General features: G+C 40.1%; 3 protein-coding genes across 6 annotated transcripts in view; 1 reads left to right on the top strand and 2 right to left on the bottom strand.

The window, feature by feature from the left end:
* Positions 1 to 1,396: 1,396 nt before the first annotated feature.
* Positions 1,397 to 11,260, bottom strand: LOC110979567 (stromal cell-derived factor 2-like). Its single transcript, XM_022235483.2, has 6 exons — positions 11,084 to 11,260; positions 6,583 to 6,695; positions 5,388 to 5,470; positions 4,946 to 5,085; positions 4,003 to 4,084; positions 1,397 to 2,867 (listed from the first exon to the last, which is right to left on the bottom strand). Exons 1-6 carry the CDS (start codon positions 11,172 to 11,174, stop codon positions 2,720 to 2,722), a joined length of 657 nt encoding a protein of 218 aa, XP_022091175.2. The 5' UTR covers positions 11,175 to 11,260; the 3' UTR covers positions 1,397 to 2,719.
* LOC110979568 (actin-binding Rho-activating protein-like) lies at positions 7,649 to 16,009 on the top strand. 4 transcript variants are annotated; one of them, XM_087132158.1, is made up of 2 exons: positions 7,649 to 7,800; positions 12,124 to 16,009. In XM_087132158.1, the coding sequence occupies exon 2, from the start codon at positions 12,175 to 12,177 to the stop codon at positions 12,658 to 12,660; it is 486 nt and encodes a 161-aa protein (XP_086988284.1). In that variant the 5' UTR covers positions 7,649 to 7,800; positions 12,124 to 12,174; the 3' UTR covers positions 12,661 to 16,009. The 4 variants fall into 4 exon arrangements, with proteins under 4 accessions (XP_086988284.1, XP_022091179.1, XP_022091177.1 ...); XM_022235487.2 differs by lacking the exon at positions 7,649 to 7,800 and adding an exon at positions 11,473 to 11,547; XM_022235485.2 differs by lacking the exon at positions 7,649 to 7,800 and adding an exon at positions 11,490 to 11,610.
* Positions 13,723 to 25,199, bottom strand: part of LOC147795250 (calmodulin-regulated spectrin-associated protein 1-like) — a 26,921-nt gene continuing 15,444 nt past the window's right edge. Inside the window, 5 exon segments of the mRNA XM_087132157.1 lie at positions 13,723 to 17,617; positions 18,480 to 18,643; positions 19,530 to 19,648; positions 22,088 to 22,435; positions 24,028 to 24,135. Coding sequence (XP_086988283.1) covers positions 17,494 to 17,617; positions 18,480 to 18,643; positions 19,530 to 19,648; positions 22,088 to 22,435; positions 24,028 to 24,135 — 863 coding nt within the window. The 3' untranslated portion in view covers positions 13,723 to 17,493.

The raw sequence follows: 25,199 nt of genomic DNA, 5'->3' as shown, positions 1-25,199 counted from the left end.
GTTTTAGGATACGACTTCTAATAAAAGTTCTCTCCGTTTTCTGAAAGTGCTTGTGAACTCCTAGTAGGGGCCTACTCTGGTGTTTTCTAATGTGATTCGTAGTAAAGTCTGTGGTCTTAAATTTAACACACTGGGTGTTACCTGAGGACTACACAGCCTCTAATAACAACCAGCCTGTTAAATTAAGAGAGAATGTAACAAAACAGTTTTTGCAGTGTTGGATGTGGTAAATGAGACGAGTGATTTGCCAGGGATGAGGACATGGGTTGCTTTGAAGTGGTTGTAAATGACCTCCAGTAGGCCTACGTTCATGACATTGGGTTAAGAGTGTCCCACTTCGCATTTCTGTAGTCATTCGTGACAAATCTTGATACACGTCTTAACCTTTATCAATAGTGTCTTTGTTAGACTGTTGGCAAGGATCCAAGATTGTCACAGACGACGGTGTAGCCATATTCCAAAGCTATTCCAAGAGTAGAGCAACTAATGTAAAAACAAAGTAGACCCACGGCCCTATTGGCTTATGTTGAAATCTGGTTGGCTGTTCCAGAGCAAATCAGATATAAGTTCCACACCAAGGTATGAGTATACGTATCAGTAGTTTTTCAATTGCTCAATGATGTAATCACCTATTGTGTACCAGTTGAGGATAGGATTTCTTTTGTGCATGATTCTCGGGATGAATTATTTGGCTTTATTAAGCTTGTCTGGTAACTCCTCGTCTTCAAGGTGTCTGTTTGAAGGCACTCAGTATCATGAATGCCATTTGAAAACTTCTTGATAAAGAATGCAATCGTCGGTGAATAGTCTCAAGCTCGATGACAGACAGGCAAGTATCACGAAACACCACAACGCCATCCCCTGAGGAACACTTGAAACCACAGGAGAAATGTCTGACTCACCACCAACTACCACCATCAAGGAGATTGATTCAAGAAAGGATGCTATTTCAAGAATCATCACCAATTGAAGAGCATTTTTTACTTTCCAGTCAAGACTTTACTGAGTAGCATGCATCGAGTGAGCATATGGGAGGTGTGGAAGAAACTAACTCTTCAGCTGCTCTAAGATAACTTTTCCTGCAGGTGCACTAAACCATTATTATTTTTTTAATTTCAAAAAATTTCCCCCCCCCGTGTGCATGGTGTCAACATTACGTGGCCAAATCTGTGGCCAAGAGATTTAGGTACACACATCATGTAGCATATTAAAAAATGTTTTACCAAAAAAGAAATACAAAAATGGTACCTTTCATGTGACCAAACTCCTACTAACTTTGTAAATCATGCAAAAAGTAGCCGTTTAAGTGGTAGGACCATTTTTCAAAGGTAACAAAATTAACAGACACACCCACACCCCAACAAACTCAAATTGACGCATGCAGAAAAAAAACAAGTTTCAACAAAGGTAACACATCTATTTCCCCTTTTGTTTTAAAAACTGGAAAAACAATTTACTTTGGAGTTTACACGACAGAAACAAAACTCACAAATGCAAAACTCAGCAGAGCCACCAAAGGTGAAAAATAAAAGTGAAAACAACAGGTGTTAAAAAGGAAAGAAAGAAAACACATGCTTGGCATTCTGAGAAGTTAACATTGATGTCATCTACAAATTTCTGTGTTATTTTACCTTCAACTTTACAGGTGCAAAAGTCAAGTCAAAAGTCAAGATAATATTTAGAACTCTGGAGTCTACTGACAGACAGAAGTTTGGCAAAAAGACTAAGTGTATAATGATCTTATGGGAGCATATGTTACTGTTAGATTGTCAAAAACAAACCAAAAATCTGTTTTAATAATAATGATACTGAGTGCTTCTCAAATATAAAGAAAAAAAAAGAAGAAAAATATTCAGATGATACCTACCAATTCAAATATGAACAGGCCACGGATACAATTACATGTAACATTTTGATCTGGGAAATGATTCCTTTTTTTGACAACAGTAGCTAGCCCAATTTTGCCACTATGAAACAGTAACATGTAATAGTAAAATAGTAGTGTGCAGTGTGTATTCTGAACTTTCAACAACGTGTGCAATGTAATGACACTGGAAAGCATAGTCAGATACTGTTGCATGTACACGCACCTCCCCTTGCCAGGCAATAAACAACCCCCTCTTCAATGTCCTTTGTACATAAGTGAAAACACATATGCAATGGCTCTGTTGAACAACCAATCTTAAGGCTTTGAGCGACTCCCGTATCACAGTACAGAAAAAAAAATCACAAACAATAGCGTGTAAACATTACTTTACCATCAAAATCTGCATCAGTTTTGATGACTAACTCGCTCATATTTATGCAACAAGCTATGCATTGTCAAGTTGTATACTTGGAGGCTCTGTATAATATTCAAACAATGTCAACCTGGTTTTGCAACAAATTTTTGAAACATAAATGCCCTAATCTCTTGTGTTCCAGATTGTGGAGTGAGAAACTAGAAATTAAATTCTAAGATAATCCCAGTGTGACAATTCCATGGAAAGTTTGCACTCCATTGCAATGAACATACTAGTGCTACACAGAATGTGAAGCAAAAGAACCAACTTTGTAAACAGTGGAGATATGTACGCTTTGATATGTTAATCAATTATTTTGTTTACAGACACACACCAAGATCCCATTTTTCAACACCTAACTTTCCATGGAAATGCCTCCCCCAAATTAATTTTGACAATCATCATAACTCGTCATGGAGTTCTTTCTCCCCGTCTAGTCAGTCACGCCCGTTGGTCTCCGTCGGTTTGATGTAAACGCCCTCCATGGCCTTCCACTGGTTGGACTGGTTGGCGTTGGGCACTGTGCAGATCTCCCGCTGGCCGTGGATGGGCCGGCCGTACACGTCACCAGATACAGTCAGGTAGCTGTGATCAATGACACGGGGACAGAAATTGCCTATTTTTTATGGTGAAAGTGGTGCTGGTACCAAAACGTGCATGTTTGTGTGTGGCATTTAGTAGGTTCAAGACTGGGAACAAAAGTGGCTCATGTTGCTGGTTGCTGCCTGCAAAGCAACTCTTTTACGACACTGCACACAAACCAAGAGATGGCCAACCTCACAGCAGAAGCATGCATTAAACAGTCTCTTCAAACAAAGCCCGATTTACTTTCACTGCAAAGGACAGAAATTTGCTCAGTGCAGAAAGTACCTACTAAGCAGCCACAGCCACCAAAATGACCTTAGATGTATGTCAGTTGTACCTGGATCTCAGCTGATTTCTGGTTAGCACATAAACTTCCTAAGCAGAATTTTTCTACTGAGCTCTGTTAAATTGGGGCCAGCAGCTGATTTTATCAAATCCTGGAGCTTCTTCGCACATTTACGAGTCTTATGCCAAAAATCTCTGGTGCAGCTACAATTATATTATGCAATATTTGCTCTTTTGCTTGTTCAATACAAGATTAAAATTGGATCTGATGATTGATGGCATTGAATTAAGTGACAAGAACACACAATCTTCCTACCAGTCCACTTCAGGAGAGTTTGCTTAGCTGTGCAATGTTTCAATTTTATTATTAACCCACTTGAACAAGGACGATCACAGTTTCTTTAACGGCTGTTTCTTTTCAGTATTATAGCAGTCATTAAACAGTTATTAAGTTAGCCCCACCCTTCATCTTGAAAAACTTTCTGTCTTTCCTTCATCGGAATGGGCAGAAAATCTCCAAGTTCTCTCACAGCCCTAACAATTTTTTTTCATTACCTCAAAAAACTAAGTTGCACATTTCTCACATCATCCTCTTTAGGTTAAATAAAGTTGAGCCTCATACGAACATGATTAGCGTTCAGCGTACAGTGCATGAGTTATGCCATATTTTGTTGCACAATCCACGGACTTAATGCAATAAAGTTTGGCCAAAGTGAAGCTGTGTAAAGTTTGGGAAATCGGCGGCAGGGTCCACTGATGCATTTGAATTAAACACCTCACACAACCTGACTCGCTTTGACACTAAAAAGTAATGGCAAATCTATTCCTCTGACTGGCCTCAGGTCCTCACCTGTTGGTAACGACATGCTTGAATCTGACAGGTTCGTTCCTTTTCCAGTGGGTTGATGAGCAGGTGACTACCCAGTTGTCACCTGCAAACACCAAAGCATCAATTCTGGTGTTTTAGTTGATATGACAACTGTGTCAAGAATGTATCTTTGCATGGGAGGGTTAATGTGGTAAATGTTGAGTGAAACTTGCATGCAATGTTCAAATATTTAGCCAACACTTCTATCACTTCTCTGTTGAATTTCTGTCTCATATAGCAGACACAGTAAGCAACTTTTTTTGTTGGGTGGTGCGTTAAAATAAAACACAAAAATGGGAAAACAAACAGCTTGTCTGCAGTTGCTAAAAGTGCCAATATTTTACTCAATGGTAGAAAGGAGGCTAAATCAGAGGACAGCATAACCATTTTTAAAAGTCCACTTCTGTATCAAGGTCAGCTGTTGCTCTGTCTCACTAAGTTGGTGCACAAAGCGACTGGCAACAGGCTAGAGAATCATAAGACACTTGAAACTTTTCTGGCTGTGTGGTGATACTGTAATCCAGCATGGCAATCAAGTACATTTTTATGCCCTAACCATGCTGAACCCAACAAGGTTATGCAGGATTTCAATGGTCCCTATGGGGTTAGGGTTCGTACGAGTTCAAGTACACCAACACTGTTGTGAACTGTAACTCTTGTTATTAGCTGTTTCAGAATGGTCAAACAAGGTCAAACTCACTGTGGCGAAACCAAGTCAGCGTGCGGTTCGGTGTTTAAAGGCAGGACTGTGTAATTAGACACCTAGGTTTGATTTTGCCCAGTTCAGCCTATTCTGCAATGTTCAGTGAAATATGAAATAAATAAAATCTGGCCCTCCTCCCATTTGTTCCCATCCCTCCAAAATAGTCTGCAGATCCATAATCTGAGAAAAGTAAAAGCATGTCCGGCCTCAAGATCAACATACCGTCATCTCCAACCCCATCCTCGCCAAAGCCACTGACCTCCTGGTTGTGCGAGAGCGGCGAGGAGAAATGGTGACTGTGGAGGTTCTTTCTGGTGTCGACGTGCATCAGCCGGATTGTACTGCCACACTTCACCGGTGTACTGCATCAGCAAATGAGTTTAAAAAATTTACATTTTAAAACCTTCAGGGCTTTCTCATAAACCACAGTATGGAAATTAGCTAACAGAGAAAATGTGCTTAGGAGAGACATGTTAATTTATTTAAGCTCTAATCATTCAATTTCTAAATACATATACCCCAGAAGTGTGACCCATCATTCTAAAATCGGACTGAAGAATTGCAAGATACTATCTCAACTTCCACTGCCCCCAACTGTAAAACCTACCAAAAAAAAATTCCTGTCATTTTAAATAATGTTCTTGACATGTAAGTCTGTGCTTACCCTCTGGTGCAAGGCTCAGTCTGTTGACCTCTGACCTGCCAATAACTATTTTTGTCTGCAGCTGCTTCAACTCCTGTCACCGACTGAAATCAAATAGAAGAAAATATTACAGAACAATGAAACACCGGGTTAATAAAAGAACTAAAATTTTAATGTGGATTCTCAGGTTTTGATAAATGCATTCATATTTGAACTTTGAGCAACTCGGACAGGCAAGCTTGAAAGGCTGACCATCTGTTTGTCACAACATTACGGAAGAGTAAATGCGAATAATTGATTATTCAATTATTCTCAATCTATTTGATCGAATATTCAGGTAAACCTAATTATCACAAGAGCACCAACAATGTATGCATGTTGGTGTGGTGGTCTACATAGTACCTCATTGAGTTTCTGGACAATGATCTACCCCCTACTTCAAATAAAAGGGAGAATAGGAGTCCATCTGATGTTTAGTCCCATTGGGAGATTTTATTCCATTGCTACAAAATCTGGAAGAGTAATTTTGGCCTTACTGTGAGGCAATATGATACGCACCTGCATCATCTGCTTTTAGTCTTTATACTTTGAAAATATAACTTTAAAAAGCAATTTTGAACCAAATAATTTGTCCTTGTTTATTTGACTTTTACCTTCAAATATTTCGTTTGAAAAAGCAAACTGAACTAATTGAAAAATCAAGTGAATATCTGGTACAGACCTACAAGGCAGGTACTAAACATTGTAGGTTCATTTGAGGGTAGACACAAGGTCCTACTCAGCCTAAAACATATCACGAGATATGTCTTAGGCTGAGTAGAACCTTATGTCCACTCTCAAATGGACATTGTAAGTTCTTAGCACACTAAGAAACATATAAGCCCGTAGAAACTTTAACAACTTTTTAGCACATGGTACTCGATACTGAAACAATAAACAAAGAGATACAAACCTTTACTTGAAAAGGCAACCAGCCTGCAACATTCAGTAAACATGTACAATACATTGAATAAGTACAGAGCAGCCTCAGCAACCTACATCCTTTCTGCAGAATTTATTTCCGCAACAGCTTTTCCCCTGTAGGCTTCAAACATGCTAAACAACTAACGCTGTTCGGTTCCGTCTGATTTTAATCAGAAAAACAAAAAGGACACACATAAATGTGGATGGTATGATCAAAATGACACTGACACACACTGACAGTCCATACATGTACCTGTTGCCCACTGCCTGACCCATATCGTATGTCATGGGAGTGTAGCCTCACATTGTGTCTTGTGTTGAGGAGTTTGACGATCGATCCACAGGTCACATAGTCATACTCAAAATCTTCAAAATGGAAAGAAGGAGAAATGAAATTTGAGGCAAAACTGAAAACTGAAAGTAAGCTACCACTACAGTGCAAAATTCAGCCGTTTGTAGGCACTGCATGCAAGCATTTAGCATTGACCAGTTAAGGCATAACAGTTCAAAACAATGCAATAGGTTGTGTGGCCAGCATTCATCGTAGTGACCTACTTTTTAACAAAGATTGTTTTGAATACTCCTATCTGAGAACAATTCTTAAGTGGAATCTCTTGTCAGAGGACATCAGAACAGCTTCACACCTTTTCAGGCTGTCAGCTTTAGATACTGTGGATGTTAAAACTTTAGTTCAACAGGCCCATTTTAAAATTTAAGTTTGCTGCTGCCAGTGTAAAGCCTAGCTTCCATATGGTCGTAATGAACATTGACGGCATGCAAAATGTCAAGACATGGACAATCGTGGAAGAGATACTGTGCGATGCCATTCTACCAAAAAAGTTGAACCACTTGCCATCAGAAACTCAGAGAAGTTTCGCATAAAATGCCTTTCCTTAGGTTATGATACTGCCTCTTGAAGCCAGACTTACATGTACATGTATACTCCAGTTCCAAGCACATGTATTTTGTTTATGGTCAGATATTTTGTTGACAACTGGGGCATTAGGTGTCAGTATTAAGGAAAAGTGGGCTAAAGTAGTGGAACTAAGTGACAGAGACATTGTTGTATGCCTGTCATGCCACCGTGCATGTTTGTATATGCCTACTGTGGCAACTCAATGCAGCCTATTGGCAAGTCGCTGTCCCTGGTTTTGTCAGTAACAATCAAGTGTTGCTACATGATTGCGTATCACTGGCATGGTTGGAAACTGATTGGTAATGCACTCTGCATCTCTTTACGTCGATATGGAAATCAGGCTTAACGGTTATTTTGGACATCAAAAGATACATGTACATGTATTTTGGATCAATATGCACACATGCATAGAACACTGCACACACACACACGCACCTGACGGTGCTGAAAACACAGCTATAATTTTCCTACAAAGATGGTGCCTTACGAGACAGATCGGAAAGAGTCTCATACCCAGGCATCGCTTGACACCCTGTGAACAAACCCTATGAGACTGTAAGTTCTTCAATATTTTCCCGGGTAGATTTTACTTTAATACATGTAATGTACCTCACTCGTAACAAGAACTAAAAAAAAAAAAAATTTGTTGTTTAAAATTTAACATGTTCATGCCTTTGTTTTAATATCTTGAATTACCATTAACATATTTTTTATCATATTACATTAAGTGTTAAAAAAAATAAATTGACCTCTTCTAGCAATAACCTGCTAGGTTGAGCGGTCTAGACCAGGAGCAGATAATCAAGACTAGCAGAAGTTAAAGAGGTTCTAATCTCAGCCTGGAAGAAAGAATCCTCATAAAAAAGAGGTGGTGATGTCAAGGAAAGAAAGACAGATGGACGGGTAATGAGGAGGAAACGAAGAGAGGCTATTAAGAGAGAAGTGGAAGCGAGGACACTCTTTTTTACTGCTGAAAGTTCCACCCCTTTTTTTCTTAAAAAACCCTCATTTTTTGACAATAATATAGGTTAAAGGCTACAACATATACTTTAACCCGGTAGTTCGATATAGGTAGAATTTCAATGTAAGGGTCATCAGGGGAAGATTTGCTTAAGCAAGCACAAATGGATGTTTTATCTGGTACGATTGCCGGGCAGCTTTCAAAATGCCACAGCATGCAAAACCATCAAAATGGTGGAAAGACGTACAGAGTAGTGCCTTACTGTTTAGGAAGCAGTCTACGACGGGAACAGATCAACTTGTACCTTGGACAACTCGTACCATGGACAACTCAACATAATTGTACCAACTTGTACCTTTGCTGAGTCACACCTTGGACAACTCGTACCTCCAGTAAAGACAACTCTCACCTTCACAGAAATCAGAGCTTATTATAATTGTAATTAATTTGAACAATAATTGGATTTCCTAGGCATGTGTTCGTCACCTAATTTGCCGTTTTGGCTACACTGCCTTCCCTACACGCCAGTGGAATGACATCAGTGTGAGACAAATCGACGCTAGAATGTGAACACGCAGTCAGGCAACCAACATGGCCAGCCATTGTTACGTGCAATTCAGAATCTTCACCGTGCGGTCCACAGTGATGATGGAGTGATGTCATGTTTCATTTACTTCAAAGTTTATAAAGTAATGTCAGTTGTCCAAAACTTGTCCAAAAAAAAAAAGAATTTTATTCAGGAAGGCAACCACCCCCCCCAAAATTAAAAAACAAGACCAGAAACATTTCCAAAAGAAATCAAAACACAACAAGTTTTATTTAAGTACACCCCCAAAAAGTTACTCAACAAAATCATCATCCTCCCACAAAATGAAAAAGTCCAATAACGCTTTCCCAGACATGCCAGAGCCATAAGAAAAAATTGAATTCCCCCCCAAAAATAATTTAGGGTTTAGTAAAGTCCCCCTCCAAAAAAAGAATGTTAATAACAAACTCAATTTGGTGAACGGTCGGGTTGTTCGACATCCGTCACGTAAACCGACGGCGCAAACACCTACGGCAGGCACTATGGAGAAAATCATGCTGGCGCTCAAAAGATTTTGATTTGTTTGTCAATTCTCATCTTAAACATGCTGGAAAGGAAGAGCAAGGAAGTTCAAACTGAATTGATAACACAAGGGTATAAGTCATGCGAGTGGTCTTAACTCGAGGTACAGTGTACGAGTTGGCCCAAGGTACGAGTTGTCTGAGGTACCAGTTGTCCAAGGTACGAGTCATCCAAGGGGGATCACGTCAACTTGGACCCAAACCAACTCTGACCCATGCCAACTCGGATCCCAGACCAACTCGGACCCACGCCAACTCGGACCCAATGATAAATCGGACCCACGACCATCTCCGACCCACAACCAACTCAGACCCACGCCAACTCAGACCCACCTCGAGTCAACTCGGACCCACTGAGTCTCATGGTTGCACTACACCAAATACCCGTAGACCGAATAGACCAAAATAGCGCTGACTCTTGAACCTCGTGAATAGGTTGGCCTTCATTTTTTTCGCTGGAAATTCAAGATTTTTTTTCCACTGGAAATTCAAGATTATGGCCAGATCGATTACTTTTCGTTTCAATTTTATGAACTTTTATTCACCTTTTCCCGAAGATACCCCCCTTATAGTAGTAAAACTGTGCACTCAGCTCTGAATGCAGGGGCCCGCCTCTATCCAAAATAGACCCACATTGTGGGGCTTTTTGTGAAAGAAATACTCCAAACCGGAAACTATCAATCCCAAATTCGGGATTTATATAAATAATTCTATAATCCCTCGTGATTATGGCAAGTCTTATTGTAAAAAATAAAAAAACACAAAATGTGGGATCACGAGCAGACATACAACGCTTCAAAACCGTCTCCAATTTAAGACAATATATTCCACATTTTTATTTTAAAATGATTTGATTTGTGTTGTTCGAAATTACCTACCTATTTGCGTTATTTGGACAGTCAGCTTAGGCCTGTATGGATGAATTCCTCCATCTGCCTAAATTTTGCGGGGGGGAGGGGAGATTGGGGCAAGGTGGAAGGTGTGAGACTTGCCAGGCCAAAATAATTTGAAAAGTGAGGTGGGGGATAACACCATGAGAAACTATGAACACTATGACACCATGCCTGTTTAAACTCGAAAACGGAGAAATTCTGGGAAGCCTGTGCTGTTTCCCTGCATAACGTGTAGTAGAGAGGATGTTACATCTTAGCAGCATGCAGTGCAAAAGTGCATTTACCAAATGCTAAAATGTAAAAGTGGACAAAATAAAAATTTTCAACAAGTTAATCACGCTCCTGGGGTTGGGTCCGAGTTGACTCAGGGTGGGTCCGAGTTGGTCGTACAGTAGGTCTGAGTTAGTATTGGGTCCGAGTTGGTCGTAGGTCCGAGTTAGTATTGGGTCCGAGTTGGTTATGGGTCCGAGTTGGTCGTGGGTCCAGGTTAGTATTGGGGCCGAGTTGGCATGGGTCCAAGTTGGTCGTGGGTCCAAGTTGGTTTGGGTCCGAGTTGACTCGAAACCATCCAAGGTACAAGTCACCCAAGGTAGAGTTGACTCGAAAGCCATCTACACCATGTATGCACAATGGTCCTTCATTGATGTAAACTTGATATCCAACGTTGCAAAACGACTAAAATGGATGGTGGATGAAACGTGTACAAATCGAATAGGTTTGGAGGCAGAAGAAGAAGAAAAAAAATAGCAAAAGGAATGTTTTTTCCCGCAAAATTGCGGAAAAAGTCAACAAGCGATTGGTTTTTCTGACAGGTACCGACAATTAAGCAATAAAGTACACAAATGGCATGAATAATACATAGCATGACTATACATACCTGAGTATCCGGTGACAAATTTATTTTCAGAAGTAAGGAATATTATAAAAAGAGCGAAAATCGCACAGTAAAATCTATTGAGCTCTTCCATTTTGCAACGAGTCTACTGCGTGTCAGTGCAGTCTGGTTAAGTTTAACCATGTCGACCAAGTACGGTAGTATGTGTTGGTACCCGCACTTGCGCCTGTGAAAGGCTTCGAAGTACACACATGGGATGCACCCAACGAACCGGCAAATCTTATTTTACAACTGATAGATCGAAATGAAGAAATTAGTTGGCAAAAACATCTGTAACAGTTCATTTCCGCGTTTTCCTTCACCACAATACATTTAATTTACAATTCAGGGAGAAAGTAATTCATTGTACACATGTAATAAAATTGGGGATTGGAAACAGCTGACGCGAACTACTTGTTATTTAGATATTGATTGGGACACGTCAGGTTGAACCGAATTTCTTCCGGGTTAGTGGGTCGTATCGGTACATCAAATTATTTTGATAAACAAAACGAAGATGCCAAAATCCTGTGAGTTGCAGAGGGGATAGAAACAAGCTACATACAGGGGGATGCGAAGATGAACCTTTGATCAGGAAATGAGATATATTGCTCTTGAAAGTAAAACCTAATGTCACCTAGTTATCATGCCATTGTGAAGAGAATGAGCATGATTTATTGATCGTGACGTGTAGTTAGTGGTTTTTAGTGAAAAAAAAAACATATAAACGTAACAAACATGATCAAGATGCATCAGTAATCGAACATTAATACTGACTTGTAGTTGTAGGATAATTCTTTTTTATTACTTTTATTGGGTTGCATTTACTTTATTTCATCTCATAGTACATTCAACTCAGAAATGTGCATAATATTGTTATGATAGTGTTCCATCTTCTTCAGTTACTATCCTGTGCAGATCACGCTGTTAATAATGAGTCTTGATGGTCTCACAAATGCACTCCCCCCCACCCCACTTTGAAAATCATTTCACCACTGTTAGCCAAACCATATTTAGTGTCTTTCTGTTTATTTAAATTGTAGATTTTATCATGGTGTAGTGTTGGAGCAAAACCCTCAACAGTGTCAGTGAAGATGTCGGAGGATGAAAACAGTCTGAACAATGCCCCAGTCGGCAACAGAATCGCACTCTGGAAGCAAGTGGAGAAACAGCACAAGGACAAGCAGCTCATCAACCCCTTCTCCGAGTGGGAGGGGGCATCAACCCGTGCCAAGCTTCGCCCAGATGACCCAGAGTATGCCCAGCCTGTGGCAGGTTCCATGACAGCCAAGCGGGGCCAGGCAGCTGGCCAGCGCATCTCGGGTGAGATCCAGACCCTGATTGACGTCATCGGGCGGGTTGGGCAGCTGGGCGGTAAAGATGACCCCAGGCCGCGGGTCACCTTCGGGAGGCTCTTCGAGGTCTACGTCAAGATCTCCAACAAGCTGGTGGGGATCCTTCTGAGGGCCCGCAAGCAGGGGCTGGTGGACTTTGAAGGGGAGATGCTGTGGCAGGGTAAAGATGACCACGTGGTCATCACTCTGCTAGCATCCACCGAGGGGAAGTACAGTAGCAGTTAGCCTCTACCCAGTCAGCATGTACATCTCAGATTTCCCAGTTGGTAGGAGCATTGAGGAAGGAAGACAATAAAAGCATATCCTGAAAATAGTTTATGTACACATTTAGATTCACTGAAAATCTGTGTGTTTCTATAGGTTTCCACATTTGGTGGGAAGCTTCGGAAATAATTGAGATTTACAAGGACTGTCTGAAGGAGTCATTTCAGGAAATTTTGCCCCTTAAACATCAACAAACATCTGAAACAGGTGTAGATTGGGCCGTTCACCTCCCTCAGTAATTTGACTAACAGCAGTACTCGTGTTTTTTTGTTAATAGTTATTAACTGTTGATTATATTGGATGATTTATGTTTAATGAGATTCTTGGACTGTTATTTATTGTATTTGCTGTTTATCAAAGTTTCTTGCCAAAAAGTACAGAATGTGTGCAATTTTGTAGACTAACAATTTCAAATGCTGATTTGGAGAGTAAGCACTTTTAAACACTGAAGACATCCAAGACAGATAAAGCTTGGCCTGTCATTGCTTAATGCATGCTACCGAGGGCAGTTTTTTAATTACACTGGTTGTTTACAGTGTATACATGTATTTTGAAAAAGATGCTTACCAGGGAAGGTGAGGTGAAGCCCCCAAGTGGAAAAAAGGCTGGTTCCCATTTCCCTCCATACATATTTGTAGTTTGAAGGAGGGTGGGGGTTAGGGAACTACTTGTGAAAAGTGACAGTGTATTAACCCTAACCCCCTAAGGTGTATGCGAAATCATATTGAAATCAGAGGATTTGGGACTATTAGGGTTATAGGGTTAATGGCACCGGTTCACCATTATGTCATAAGAATAACTGGTTACCAGGGACAGACAGCCCCATCTGGCCAGGGGCTCCACTCAATATTAAATGAAGTTGTGGTTACAGAGTTGAATTCATGAAATTTTGAGAAAACCTAAGGGAACCCTTTTTCAAATGGCTGGTAGACATCTGTTAACAAGGATTCAAACAGTTCTTTTTATAAATGTGCCTATCAGGCCTTACACACAGGGATAAAAATTCACAGAAACAAAACCAACTTTCACAGAAGGGTGAATAATATCACAGACTTTTATTTGGCCAAGCCGTTAACAAATTATATACAGAGAAGCAAAGTGTAAAGCTGACAAATACCACATTTTCTTTTATTCTGTCACCTACACATCTCTACAAGTTTTGCCGTAATTTGCTTGCATTATATACAAATGCCTTTTTAAAAAATCAAACCCTGAACAAAAAAATCATTTAACTTCAATGAGGAAAAGTATTTGCTTTAAATTTAGAATTTATCTTGCAATTTAGATAAACACTCTTATAATTTTCAACAACTTGTCAACCACAGTCTCTGCAAACTGGGGTAGACAGCCTATGATTTTGTACACACATATCTCTTTCTAGCTTTGTAGGAGAAAAGGAACAGATTTTTTTGAAGAAGCAATCAGAACTTTGTAGAAAGGTCTTTGAAGTAGGAATTAAAATGCATGAATTTATACTCTTTAGTCAAAAGGAATGGACTTTAAACACTTAACATTCTGATGATTTTCAATCTGGAAATTCAACGAACTAGAACAAGTCTATCCTACAACCCAACCAAACTACTAGGTTTGTAGAATTTTTTAATATGTTGTCCCCACAAGAGTTTGTCAGTAGGAAGTTTAATAGCTGGTCACTTGCCCAAGTCCTCCAAATGCCAACACCATGCAGGGAACCAGCAATGTAATGAAGTCCAACACAGGCTGTATGCACAAGTCCAATCACAAGGTCCTTCACAAGTCCAGTCAAGTAACAGGATGACAGTCCATGACAATGGAATGCATGTCACACTTCATCACCGTTTTCACAAAGACACAAATTTCTTACTGGAGAGTAAAATCTAGGTTTCAAGAAAATTGCATCTTAAGTTGATACGCTTTCAGATGCTTATTTCCCCTGTATTTATCACGCCTTTGACTTTGCCTTTGACCAATGCTGCTGCATGACGGGGTATCTTAAATGACGTAACTGCCAAATATTATAGAAGTCAATAAGAATTGTTTATTTAGTAAACAAATTTGCCTCTTCATGAGAACACTAAAATTCAGGCGACTTTTAACTATTCGTGAAAATGTGTGCAATTTTGCTATAGCACATGGCAAGTGCAAAATTATTGAATTTGTATACATTGCTGGCATCAAATTTGCCTCTTCATGAAAATGGCAAAACAAGTTTACCCATGACTTTGGCCTTTATTGCTAACACTATATCTATGGAAGAAAAAATTCACCTATGTGAAAACGCAAAATGTGGTTTAGTTGAAATTTTCCCGGGTAAATATTCATGATTTGGCTGATTTCAGTAGATTTGGTAAAAATGATTACACCCAAGTTGTTGGCACCGCAGAGCCTATTAAATATTGCCAAAAAACAGACCTTTAAAAAAGTCACGATTTTGAGCCAAAGTGTCCCTTTGTGAAAACGGTGACGACTTGATTTGAATAGCATGTAACATAAATAGAGACTGGATGACTTGTGATAGACTTATGAAAGGTTTGCAGGGATACTTGTTTCTTACTTTGAACATCTAATGTGAAATAACAGTTGCTGGGCTTGCCAGTCCTGTAGCAATCAAAATCACTATCAAGTCAAGGGGGATTTCCCATAGCAAGAACAAAGATCTGCTAAATACCTAAAAAATTGCTAAGCAAAGATTAGCAACTGGCCAAACTGTTTAATATGCAATCTTCAATTGGGGCTGATGTTTGATCTCCAGAAAAAAAGACATTTGCTGGGCAAGGATTTTTCCTGCTTATAGCACAATGTAAACTGGACATGGTACAAATGTTGCAGAGCTACCAGGCAGAAATACGTGCTAAGCAAAATTCAGCTGGGAACTAATTCGAAACAATATCTGTACCCCACACGAAGTTTTGGCTAGTGACCTGCTTTTGCTAAGACAATATTTCCACTGCTCAGCAAATTGGTTCATGCTGGTGTTGAACTCTGAAAGATTCAATGATAACATCAAGCACTGAAACTCCTTCAACTTTGTTGATTTTTAAGATAAAAGGCTTTTGATTTGTAAAAGCTCACAAAAGTTTTATTCTGTTATAATGCATTCTTAAGTAAATTTATAAATATTAATCAGGTCATTCACCTCTGTTAACAAACTGCCAAAAAGTAAAATAAATTATTTTAAAGCAATAAATAATGCTGAAATGTTCAGATATCAGGGGTTTGTACAATGGCGGGGATTACATGTATAAGGAAAAATGGATTAGGACTGAAATGATTGTATTCTTTGCTTCAATGATGTGACATCTGCCATTAAAATAGCGGAAAGGGAAACTAACTCAATTTTCCGGAGTGATGTTATTCTCTGCAATCAATTCGGGATCCTTTTTTGTCCACTGAATTTGCATGCATGTATGATACTCTCACTGCTACATACATGCAACCTGCACACACTATGACGTAATGTAGATCTCTAGTTTTATTGGCTGGTATGAACTTAAATCTTCAAATGGTGCCACACTATAAAAATCAACCTTGTGTCATGCTGCATATATTCATTTGCCATGATAGTTTCTTATATTAAACAACTCACTTGACCCTTTGTAGTAGTATAGCCCTGGGTTGACAAAAGCAAATTGTGGTCAAGTATCTTGCTCAGGAACACATGCAATCTCGTTCTCTATCTGAAGGGTTTTAAGTTCCACCCATGGAAGAGATGCTGAACAAATCCAATGGTATTCATATTAATTACTCGACCAAATATCCCGATTAGGAGTTACATGTAATGTTTGGCAACCTAACTGAAGAATTTTGCTGCTACTTGGAGACTTGTACAGTGTTTGGTTTCCTCAAACACCAAAACGACCAGAAAGGCAAAGAAGGCACCTACCTGAGAAATGCCTCTAAAAAATACCAACTGAGTCCCCTAAAGCACCCCAAAATATTTTGTTTTAGCTGAACAATGCCACCCATGCTATATTCTGAGTCTTATAACAGTAGGTAAATAGTGGCTTACAACTGCTCTGTTTAGCTATATGTTATTTGGCAAAGTATTTCAAGTTTTTAACAAACAATGCACCGTGTCCATAGCAGGACTCTTGATAGCAGAATTGATAATACATAACTTTTTCAACAACCATCCAACCACTTTCCACAATACCAACTGACAGTTATCACACAGATATAACATTGCACTGACTGTAATATGTACGCGTAGTATAATGTTTAAATACAATATAATGTGGTTAATAGATGTTATTCAGTTTATATACTATACGGCACTTGAAAGAATGTGTGTGTAACAGTGGAAAAAAAAATCCGTCCAGGAAAGCAATTTTAAAAACCAAGAAATCACTTTAATAGCTTCTTTGCAGTTTCCTTTTTTTTTAATTTCCAACATGCCACTCTTGCTGATAAAATGACCAATTCTATTGCATCCCGGTAAACGGCTATCTTTCTGTATACTTTTTTGGCACACTTTAACCTGTGAGAAAACTTGGAAGAGGGGCCAATGCATGGGAACAACTTGTAAGTGCTATAAGCTCTGCAAAGAAACCATAGAGGGCAGTATGCATCTCCACAATGAACGAGTGAAGGGTACTGACTTCTCATTGGTTCACATGCAGAGGTTTTACATTTGGATATCAAGCACTGCTCTATGGACATCCAATATTAACTTGGAGGTGAAGCAGAATTGACACAGTGTTATGCTGCTATTCAGAAGTCTTTAGGCAGGGAGAGGGGAAGTATGACTTCAAGAAACGATGCGTGTCCTTCTCTCCTAATACCCAGGGGGCTTAGGCTAGGTGCTAAGTTCTTCCTTCATTTCTTCTTGCTAGGGCCTTTTTTACTCAGCCAATAGGAGGCACCGATAGTCAGCCCATCCACCGATACTGACATGGTCTTGGAAGGAATCTTGCTAAACTGTTTGCTACCGGAATTGTACCTGAATAAATTTTTAGAAAATTTAAACAAGACAAGTTAAAATTTTTTTAAAAGGCATGATATCAAAATTGAAACAAGATGGCGATATTTCTCCATATTTATGTCCTGAACTAAGAGCAGTGTACCCACATAATGAAAGAAAATTCACTGTATAGTGTAACTCGACAACCAGAATTAGAGAGGCCATTACTGCAGTGGCACAATGCTCGTGGACAGGTGGTACGCACGCATTACGTGCCTCTTCAACCAATAGGGTGCCATGATTTGCCAAATGCAAAGAAAAATAGTGTCCTACGATAGTAGATTGACGTTGACATCCTACAAAAATACCTTGTCTATCCCCTTGATCCACATCCTTGGAAACCAAATGATTCTTAACCTTTGAAGCCATGATAATAATAATGAATGGCAACAGAGGAAAATTTGTGTACAAATGAATCAGTGTCTATTTTGGCTGACACAAAACTCCACCCCTAAGTGCCTGAGCATGGAAACTGATTAGCTACCTGGTACCAAGCCTCCCTTTCAGAAAATGCACTGAAAAGTCCTACCAGGAGATGGTACCATATTATACTGACCATACTGGCATCAGTGACAACATTAGTTTGATTAATTCTATCAACTATACTGAGTGCCTTAACTACATACGTGCGATGGGATCCCACAAACAAAGTTTAAGGCCAGTCTTTTTAGAAATTTTTCTTCAATAGTTTGTGTTACAAAAAAGCAAATAGACCTCTACAATTTAATGTATCACTCAGAACGTGGCTCTGGTGCTTGGGACTCATTACGTTAGGTTGGGTCATGACGAATAATTTACAACTTGTGCTCAGTAAATTGAGGAATGAATCCTTTTTACTCACTTGTACAGGTTCTCATACATCTTGTGCGTGATGTGCCTCGGCCCGACACCGTAGAGCTTAGTGAGCTCCTCTGAATCCGGGGAGTAGCCGTAGAGGGAGCGAAACTGGAGCTGGGAGTCACGGAACAGGATGATGAAATGTTTGGCCTCAGCCTTGGCCAACTCCTGAGGAAGGAATGGGGGAGGGGAGAAGATCATAGACACGGTGCTATTAACTGAGACGTTGGTGAGCCTGAAAGGGTTTGATGTGGGAAGGGGCTCTTTGAACTTCGGCTCCCCAGGAAAAAGAGCAATTACTTTTTATTATCATGACTGCAGAAAATCTGAGTTGAAACAGACCTTTATTAACAAAGAGGTCCTTAAAACGTGAGCAGGATAAATACAAATGAACAGATATGAAATGAAATGATATGAAAAAGATATGACAAAGCAATGTCATACCTGACACAGAAAAATGAGTATGTCTTATACATTTATCCATGGTCAGCTCATTTTAGTCAAAATGTCATCCAGTGCCTGTTATAATTAGGTATTTGACATTTTCACTAGGTGTGGCAGTATGGGTGTGGGGGCGGGAAATCCCTTGGTTCCCTTGAAGAGGCAGCCTTGTTTGACATACTGGTAAAAATACCTCTTTAAAGTCAAACTAGCTGTGATAAACCAAACCAAGTACTAAACACCCTCAAATGACTTTCCACTGACCATTGACACTGCAACCTGCAACCTATCCTGAGCAACAGCAGAGCATATCATATTTTTCGACAGAGCCTATAATCCATGAGCAGCATAGCTAGACTGTGTTTATTCGCCGCTGACTGCAGAAGACTCACGCAGTTTCAAGGCTGATTCTCTTTTGGCATAAGAGTGAACACAAAACTGTGAAAACAGATCAAATATCCATGCAGCCCTTCTAACTTCAGCAAATTACCCTGCCAACATTTTGCTACCCCTACCCGAAGTATGAACCATCCTAAGAGCGGAACAGGAACCACCAGGCTGGGTGGTTCAGGGGTGTTACCATGACAACTGGGTCGGTTTGTCCCAGTCCTACCTCAAGCACTTTGTCTTTCTGTTCCCTGTTGACTGTGCCAGCCAGGACGCAGTGCGATATGGCGTTGGTTATGATGTGGCGGTTGGACTTACTGGTGGGCTTGACGTACAGCTTTGGACCTGCATATAACAGATTCAAAAAGTCTGCAATTTTAGGTGGTGGAGACATGTCATCTGAGTTCAATGAATGCTGTGGTTCTGTCCAAGTTGCTGATGAACAAGGGAAGAGTTTTCAATTTGAAATTTGTAGTTTTGACTGATCTTTAACTGTCTTAAAATATGTTTTATAGACTAAATTTCCAAAAATGGATTTCTGTATGTAAACATTCTGTGTTCAGTTACCATTGGTAAAGTCTTCTCCACATGACAATTACTCAAATAAAATATGACTTAAACATACTTCTCCAGAAAAATAAGACCCGTTACCAGAACATTCCCATTTTGTTTGTCATCTGAAATTTTGCATGCAAATCAAGCATTCATTCATTTTAGTGCTTTTTTAAAAACCAAATTCATTCGCACTGGCATAGCTAAAACGTCAGCCCATGCAAATAGTACTGTGAATAAAATGCATGACAGGAAACAATGTGTAAAGTGGGTTTGGAAATTGTGATTCGAATTGAATATGCATTGATTTGAGGAAATTGCACAAAGACTTGAAGTCTTGTCAATCACATGCCAATCAGAAGTTAATCTGTGACAAACCACAAGTCTGGTGAAAAGGAATGAATGACAACAAAGGAACATCATTGTCAAAGTTCATTTCAACAGCTTGTGACTTGACTTGAAGGAATACTTGTAATGTGACTCATGAAGACTTCAATTACAACTCTGTTAAAAAAAGTAAAGACTTAATGACAAATAAACACTGGGAGAAGGCACTCCAACAGTGGATGACAAAAATACAATGTTTACAGATCAATCAAACTGTGTGAAAACAACAGCACGGGTGGTACTGGGCACTTTGGGTTTAGCCAGGGTAAGCGTGGGTGAAAAATGGGTGTTGGGCTTTGGGGATTAAATTATGCTACAGGAATGGCACGATTGGGCCTTTGGGGTACTGAGTGGGCAACAATGGAAATATATGGGGGGAAAATGGGTGGTCCGTGGGTCTGTGGGTGAAGGGGGTGTGACAAGACAAGTATATGGGATGTAAGCACTGTTGTGGGGTCACAAAGGATTGTTACTGCTGGGTGGCAAGGGGAAGGGAGAAGCTATGCACGGGTACACAAATATGACTGGCAGACAGGTGGGTGCCTGGGTGGGGGTTGCCTGAGGTGGGGTGTGGAATGGGCATTGTGGATTGAGGCCCCTAACAAAAAACAGGCACAACTGGGTAAGTTTGAAAGGAACTAATACTGGCAGTTACAAATGCAGCAGGGGCTTTAAGAGGGTGGGCATGTGGGGACAGATGGTTAAAGGCACTGGGTGGACACTGGGCTAAGCTGTGAACTAAACAGAGCTTAGGTCAGGCTGTGCTGTGTGGACATTAAAACATAGAAGGTATCGGACAACAGATGGTTTGGGGTATGCCACAGCAATCATTCAATCGTTGGCTTACAAGAACTGTAACTGTTAGGCACATATACATGTACCTGGACCGACCAAAGTCTTCAGCAATAAGGCAAACAGGAGGTGTGCAAGTGGGATGAGGGGATTATATCAGAACCATTTCAACCATGACAGAAAGCAGTTTATGAGAACTACATGTGTACAGGCGAAGTCATGGAGGCAGGTTTTACCCTCTGCAATATGCTCCTAATAACATGGGAAAGAAGGTCTTGCAAAACCTTTTGGAAAGTCGTGACATGTTGAATTACCTCATGCTTAAGTCTGGCCAAGGAAAATTTTAAGGCACATTCTTATCAAGGGATTTGTTCACTATTGGAAAAAAATCTCAGAAAGAAATTCTCAATTCAGCTCCTGAATCTGGAACCTTGTAGTAACTGGTCTTTACCTGATGTTAAATTTTGAGAGAAAAGTTGAACTGTGAGTATTAAAGTAAAGAATTCCAGTTATCACATAGGTTGACTTAATGAAATGGCGTGGAGAAGATTTTACATGAGGTATGTGTTCTAGGTAGTTCTGAATCCTTCCAATGTTAGGCTGCATCTGGAAGAAACATCTGTGGCTGCAAAAACCACATGCACCAACGGGAGCCACTGGCTGGTGGCTACAGCCACTTCCCTGTTAGTCTGTGCCGTAGCCAGATAATTAAACTGAGCCTTGGTCTGATTCCCTGCCTCCAACCATTACACCATGTGAAAATTATGACAATCGGGATCACAGCTTTGATACTTTCAACTTGGCAACCTGCAATTCAGGTCTGAGAATCTGACAGACTACAACACTGTCAAGCGGCAGATAAGCAGAGATGCAGAGAAGGAAACAAAGGAAAGATATAACCAGCAAATCAAAATAAGCCATGCACAGATATATGCGACCAAACTTTGACAAGCAAGTCACAGACTGAGGAAGGGCCGTTAATCAAGAAACATGCTCGTCAAGGCTCAAGACATGCCACAGATGGAAGAGTGGGGGTAAACAGGGTCCACAAACCCTGGTATTCCGGAGTGGTGTGACCACCTCCCCCGCCAGAGCCGTTGCTGTCCTGCGACACCACACTGGCCGCGCTTGACCCACCGGCGACCTCCTCCAGTTGACCTTTGACCTGCAGCTGGTTTTCCTTCTGGAGAGGAGGGGTGAGGCATGGAGGCTCCTTGGCCTTGGGGGACTGGGGGGAGGGTTGCTGCTTTGCAACTGGCGGTTGCTTTGCAACCAATGGCCGTTCGGCCAGTTTGTTTTCAGTTTTGGATTCTGTGGCGGGGGATTTTGCGGGTGTGGCAGCCTCGCTCGCTTCTGGGCAGACCCCCTGCTGCTTGGGCGATGCAGGCGGCCCAGGTTTCTCTGTGGGATATTAGAGGTTGATATTAGAGCGCAGTTAGTGCATGTGTGCAAAGAAATGGAAAGAAAACACGAAGGGTGATGATGGGTGACAAGAATGTTAAATTTATAGAGCTACAAAAGTTTAAACCCAATACTACAAGCCATTGAACAGAGGGAAAATGAAGGAACTGACACAACATGTCTAGATTATGCTGACATGGATTTCAAACTGCTCATGACAAAAAATTGTATCCTTCATGGAACTGCTCCCAATCAAATAAGTGCTAAGCACAGAAAAATCTGCAAAAACAGGTTATCAAGCAAAAAACTCTGCATGTCCACTGCTCACTCTGCTTAAAACATATTTGACTGCTCAGCATATTTCAGTTTTGGCAGTTTCTGAACAGCTTTGAGGGGCCTCAAAAGTAAATACAAAGACTGCTGCTATCCAGAGAGGAAGTGTCCAGCTGTGTAAGAGCTTATGCATTTGGCAAACATAAACTGCTGACTTTATTGTAGATGGTGCAGTGGCAAAGTGACACCCAGCTTTCCTGTAATGTGAATATATACAGAGTCCAAGTTTCAACCTGTATTTAGCCTTGTTCTCTACAACCCAAGGCTTATCTAATGGCAATTTCCATTGGACCAGCATACTACTGTTCTCATGGCAAATATGGAATTAACTGCCCAACTTGTAAGGGGCTGTCAAGTTTTTCTTGGAGAAATTTCGATTGTGGAAAAAAATGAAATTTCTTGACCTTCTAGTATAGAACTTAACGAGGTTAATATTTCCTGGAAAGATGGCAAAAATTAAAATAATGAAATTAATAAATGAAGAATTGAGAGTCAAAACTATAAAACATGACGGATTAACAAATGGATAATGTACTATTCAGTTAGCTGAAATAAAATTACTTTTTAATACAATTACAGCAAAAATTAAAACAACAAAGCAAAAATGCAATAGCTAAACAAATGGCAACGGATTGAATTACAATGCTAATAAATTTTAAGCATTTTATGTATTTATTTGTCAACATTATTGTTAATCTGGGAATTCAAATTCAACCAATTCCAACAAAGCAAGCTTGCAAAAACCTGGGCAATATTACTGAATTGAGCTTGGGAAGTTCAACAACAAAACTGGCCTCACTTTTCAGGGACAATTTGAACTTTGCATTAAAACTGGACTGACTTTATTGGTTTTCAAACTGAGACTGCTGAGTTTGAAGTTTAAAAACAGTCTGAGGTTCCAAAGCAGGGATCTTTTCACTTTTAAAAATCCAAAAATCCAAAGCAAAATGGTAACCACAAAAGGCAAAATGAATGACACCAGAGCCCTTTCCTGATGATACATGTAGTCAGATAATCACACAAGCAGCTCTTGCAATGCTACATACTATGTCGTCTAACTTCTGCAAACAAATTAATACTTAGGATGAAAATAATGGCCAAACGTGATGGGTTATCCAAAAACAAATGACAATGATATGTTTGATGTTAGCTTCAACAAAAACAGCAAATCATGAGTTACGGTAGGATTTTTTTGTTGTTGTAAAGGTATGGGTGAAACATGACTTCACAGCAAGGCACTCCAACAAAACCAAACATACCAGCGGCCTGCTCGGGGCCGTCAACGGGGGGCACTTTGACCTGACTCTCAGCGCCGCTGCCACCGCCACTCGAGGGCGCACTCACCGTGAAGGATTTCTTCGGGGCACCTGATGATCGAGAGCGGTGTAGCATTGCTAACGGTGGCGTAACTTATCCTAACGACTTGCTTAATAACAACTACAAACTGAGAGATGCCCACTGCATTTGCCTTATTTGCTGATTAGTAATTAACTGATTTTTTAATTAAACTGGTTCTTGTGTTAATTATTACTCATCAAACTTGGTACTTACTAAGTACACTGTACTAAAATCTGTGACCAGATCCAACCGTATTTTTGACTCAATAGTTTTCCACATGCCTCAGAAACTCCCACTGCTCTCCAATTTGATATATCAAATGATTTACCTTGTACTCAAGCACCTCATAAACACAGATTAATAGTGTGAAGGGTCCTACGAGTTCCACATTTCAAAACTGTTTGAGGCTGAGTAAAAAATATAAAAATAGCATACAGCCCTTTTTAAGGGGGTAAGCCTTTCTTACAGATGGTAAAGTGGTTTTTCCAAGAATGTGGATGGATTTTCTCAGGTCTTTTGCCAATACTATTTTTGGTGCTCTAGCTCTCACAGGTATTCAGTTTGCATTTATAGCTACTTATTTTTCAAGAAGCAATGATAAGTCAGTATAAAATTTAACACCAAATTATAAAGAAAATGAAAGCAGCAGCTGAGAAAAAGAGAGCAGGGTGAATGAGAAACCATTTTTACGAAGGCCTCTGCCTCAAAGGTACCATAGCTCTGGTGACTTAGGACTCTTGTCGTAGCCGGCCATTCCCGGCCTGTGAGTTACAAGACAAATCTTTGGTTGGTTTTATGTTGGAATGCTTATGATGTAAGTATGTGTGCTTGCTCAAAGACTTCCACAATAAATAAATTTCCATCAACTACACAATCAATCAACAGAGGGCAGCAAACTGCTGTTCACTGCAGATGCTTAATAGAAAAGAATGGTATCATGGATGTTCTGCTGAATTGAAGGGGATCCATGTGAAGTTGACTTACGTCATCTATGGTACATGTACTTATATGTTATGGTGTGCATTGCACATGTATGGAATTGCTGAAACACTGGGGGAAACATCAGAAAAACCTATTACATGTACTTCAAAAT

This window comes from Acanthaster planci, unplaced genomic scaffold, assembly GCF_054643075.1.
Source record: "Acanthaster planci isolate LZ-2023a unplaced genomic scaffold, COTS_SCS Contig105, whole genome shotgun sequence".
Lineage (NCBI taxonomy): Eukaryota > Metazoa > Echinodermata > Asteroidea > Valvatida > Acanthasteridae > Acanthaster > Acanthaster planci.
This window is presented reverse-complemented; position numbering and strand designations above follow the sequence as displayed.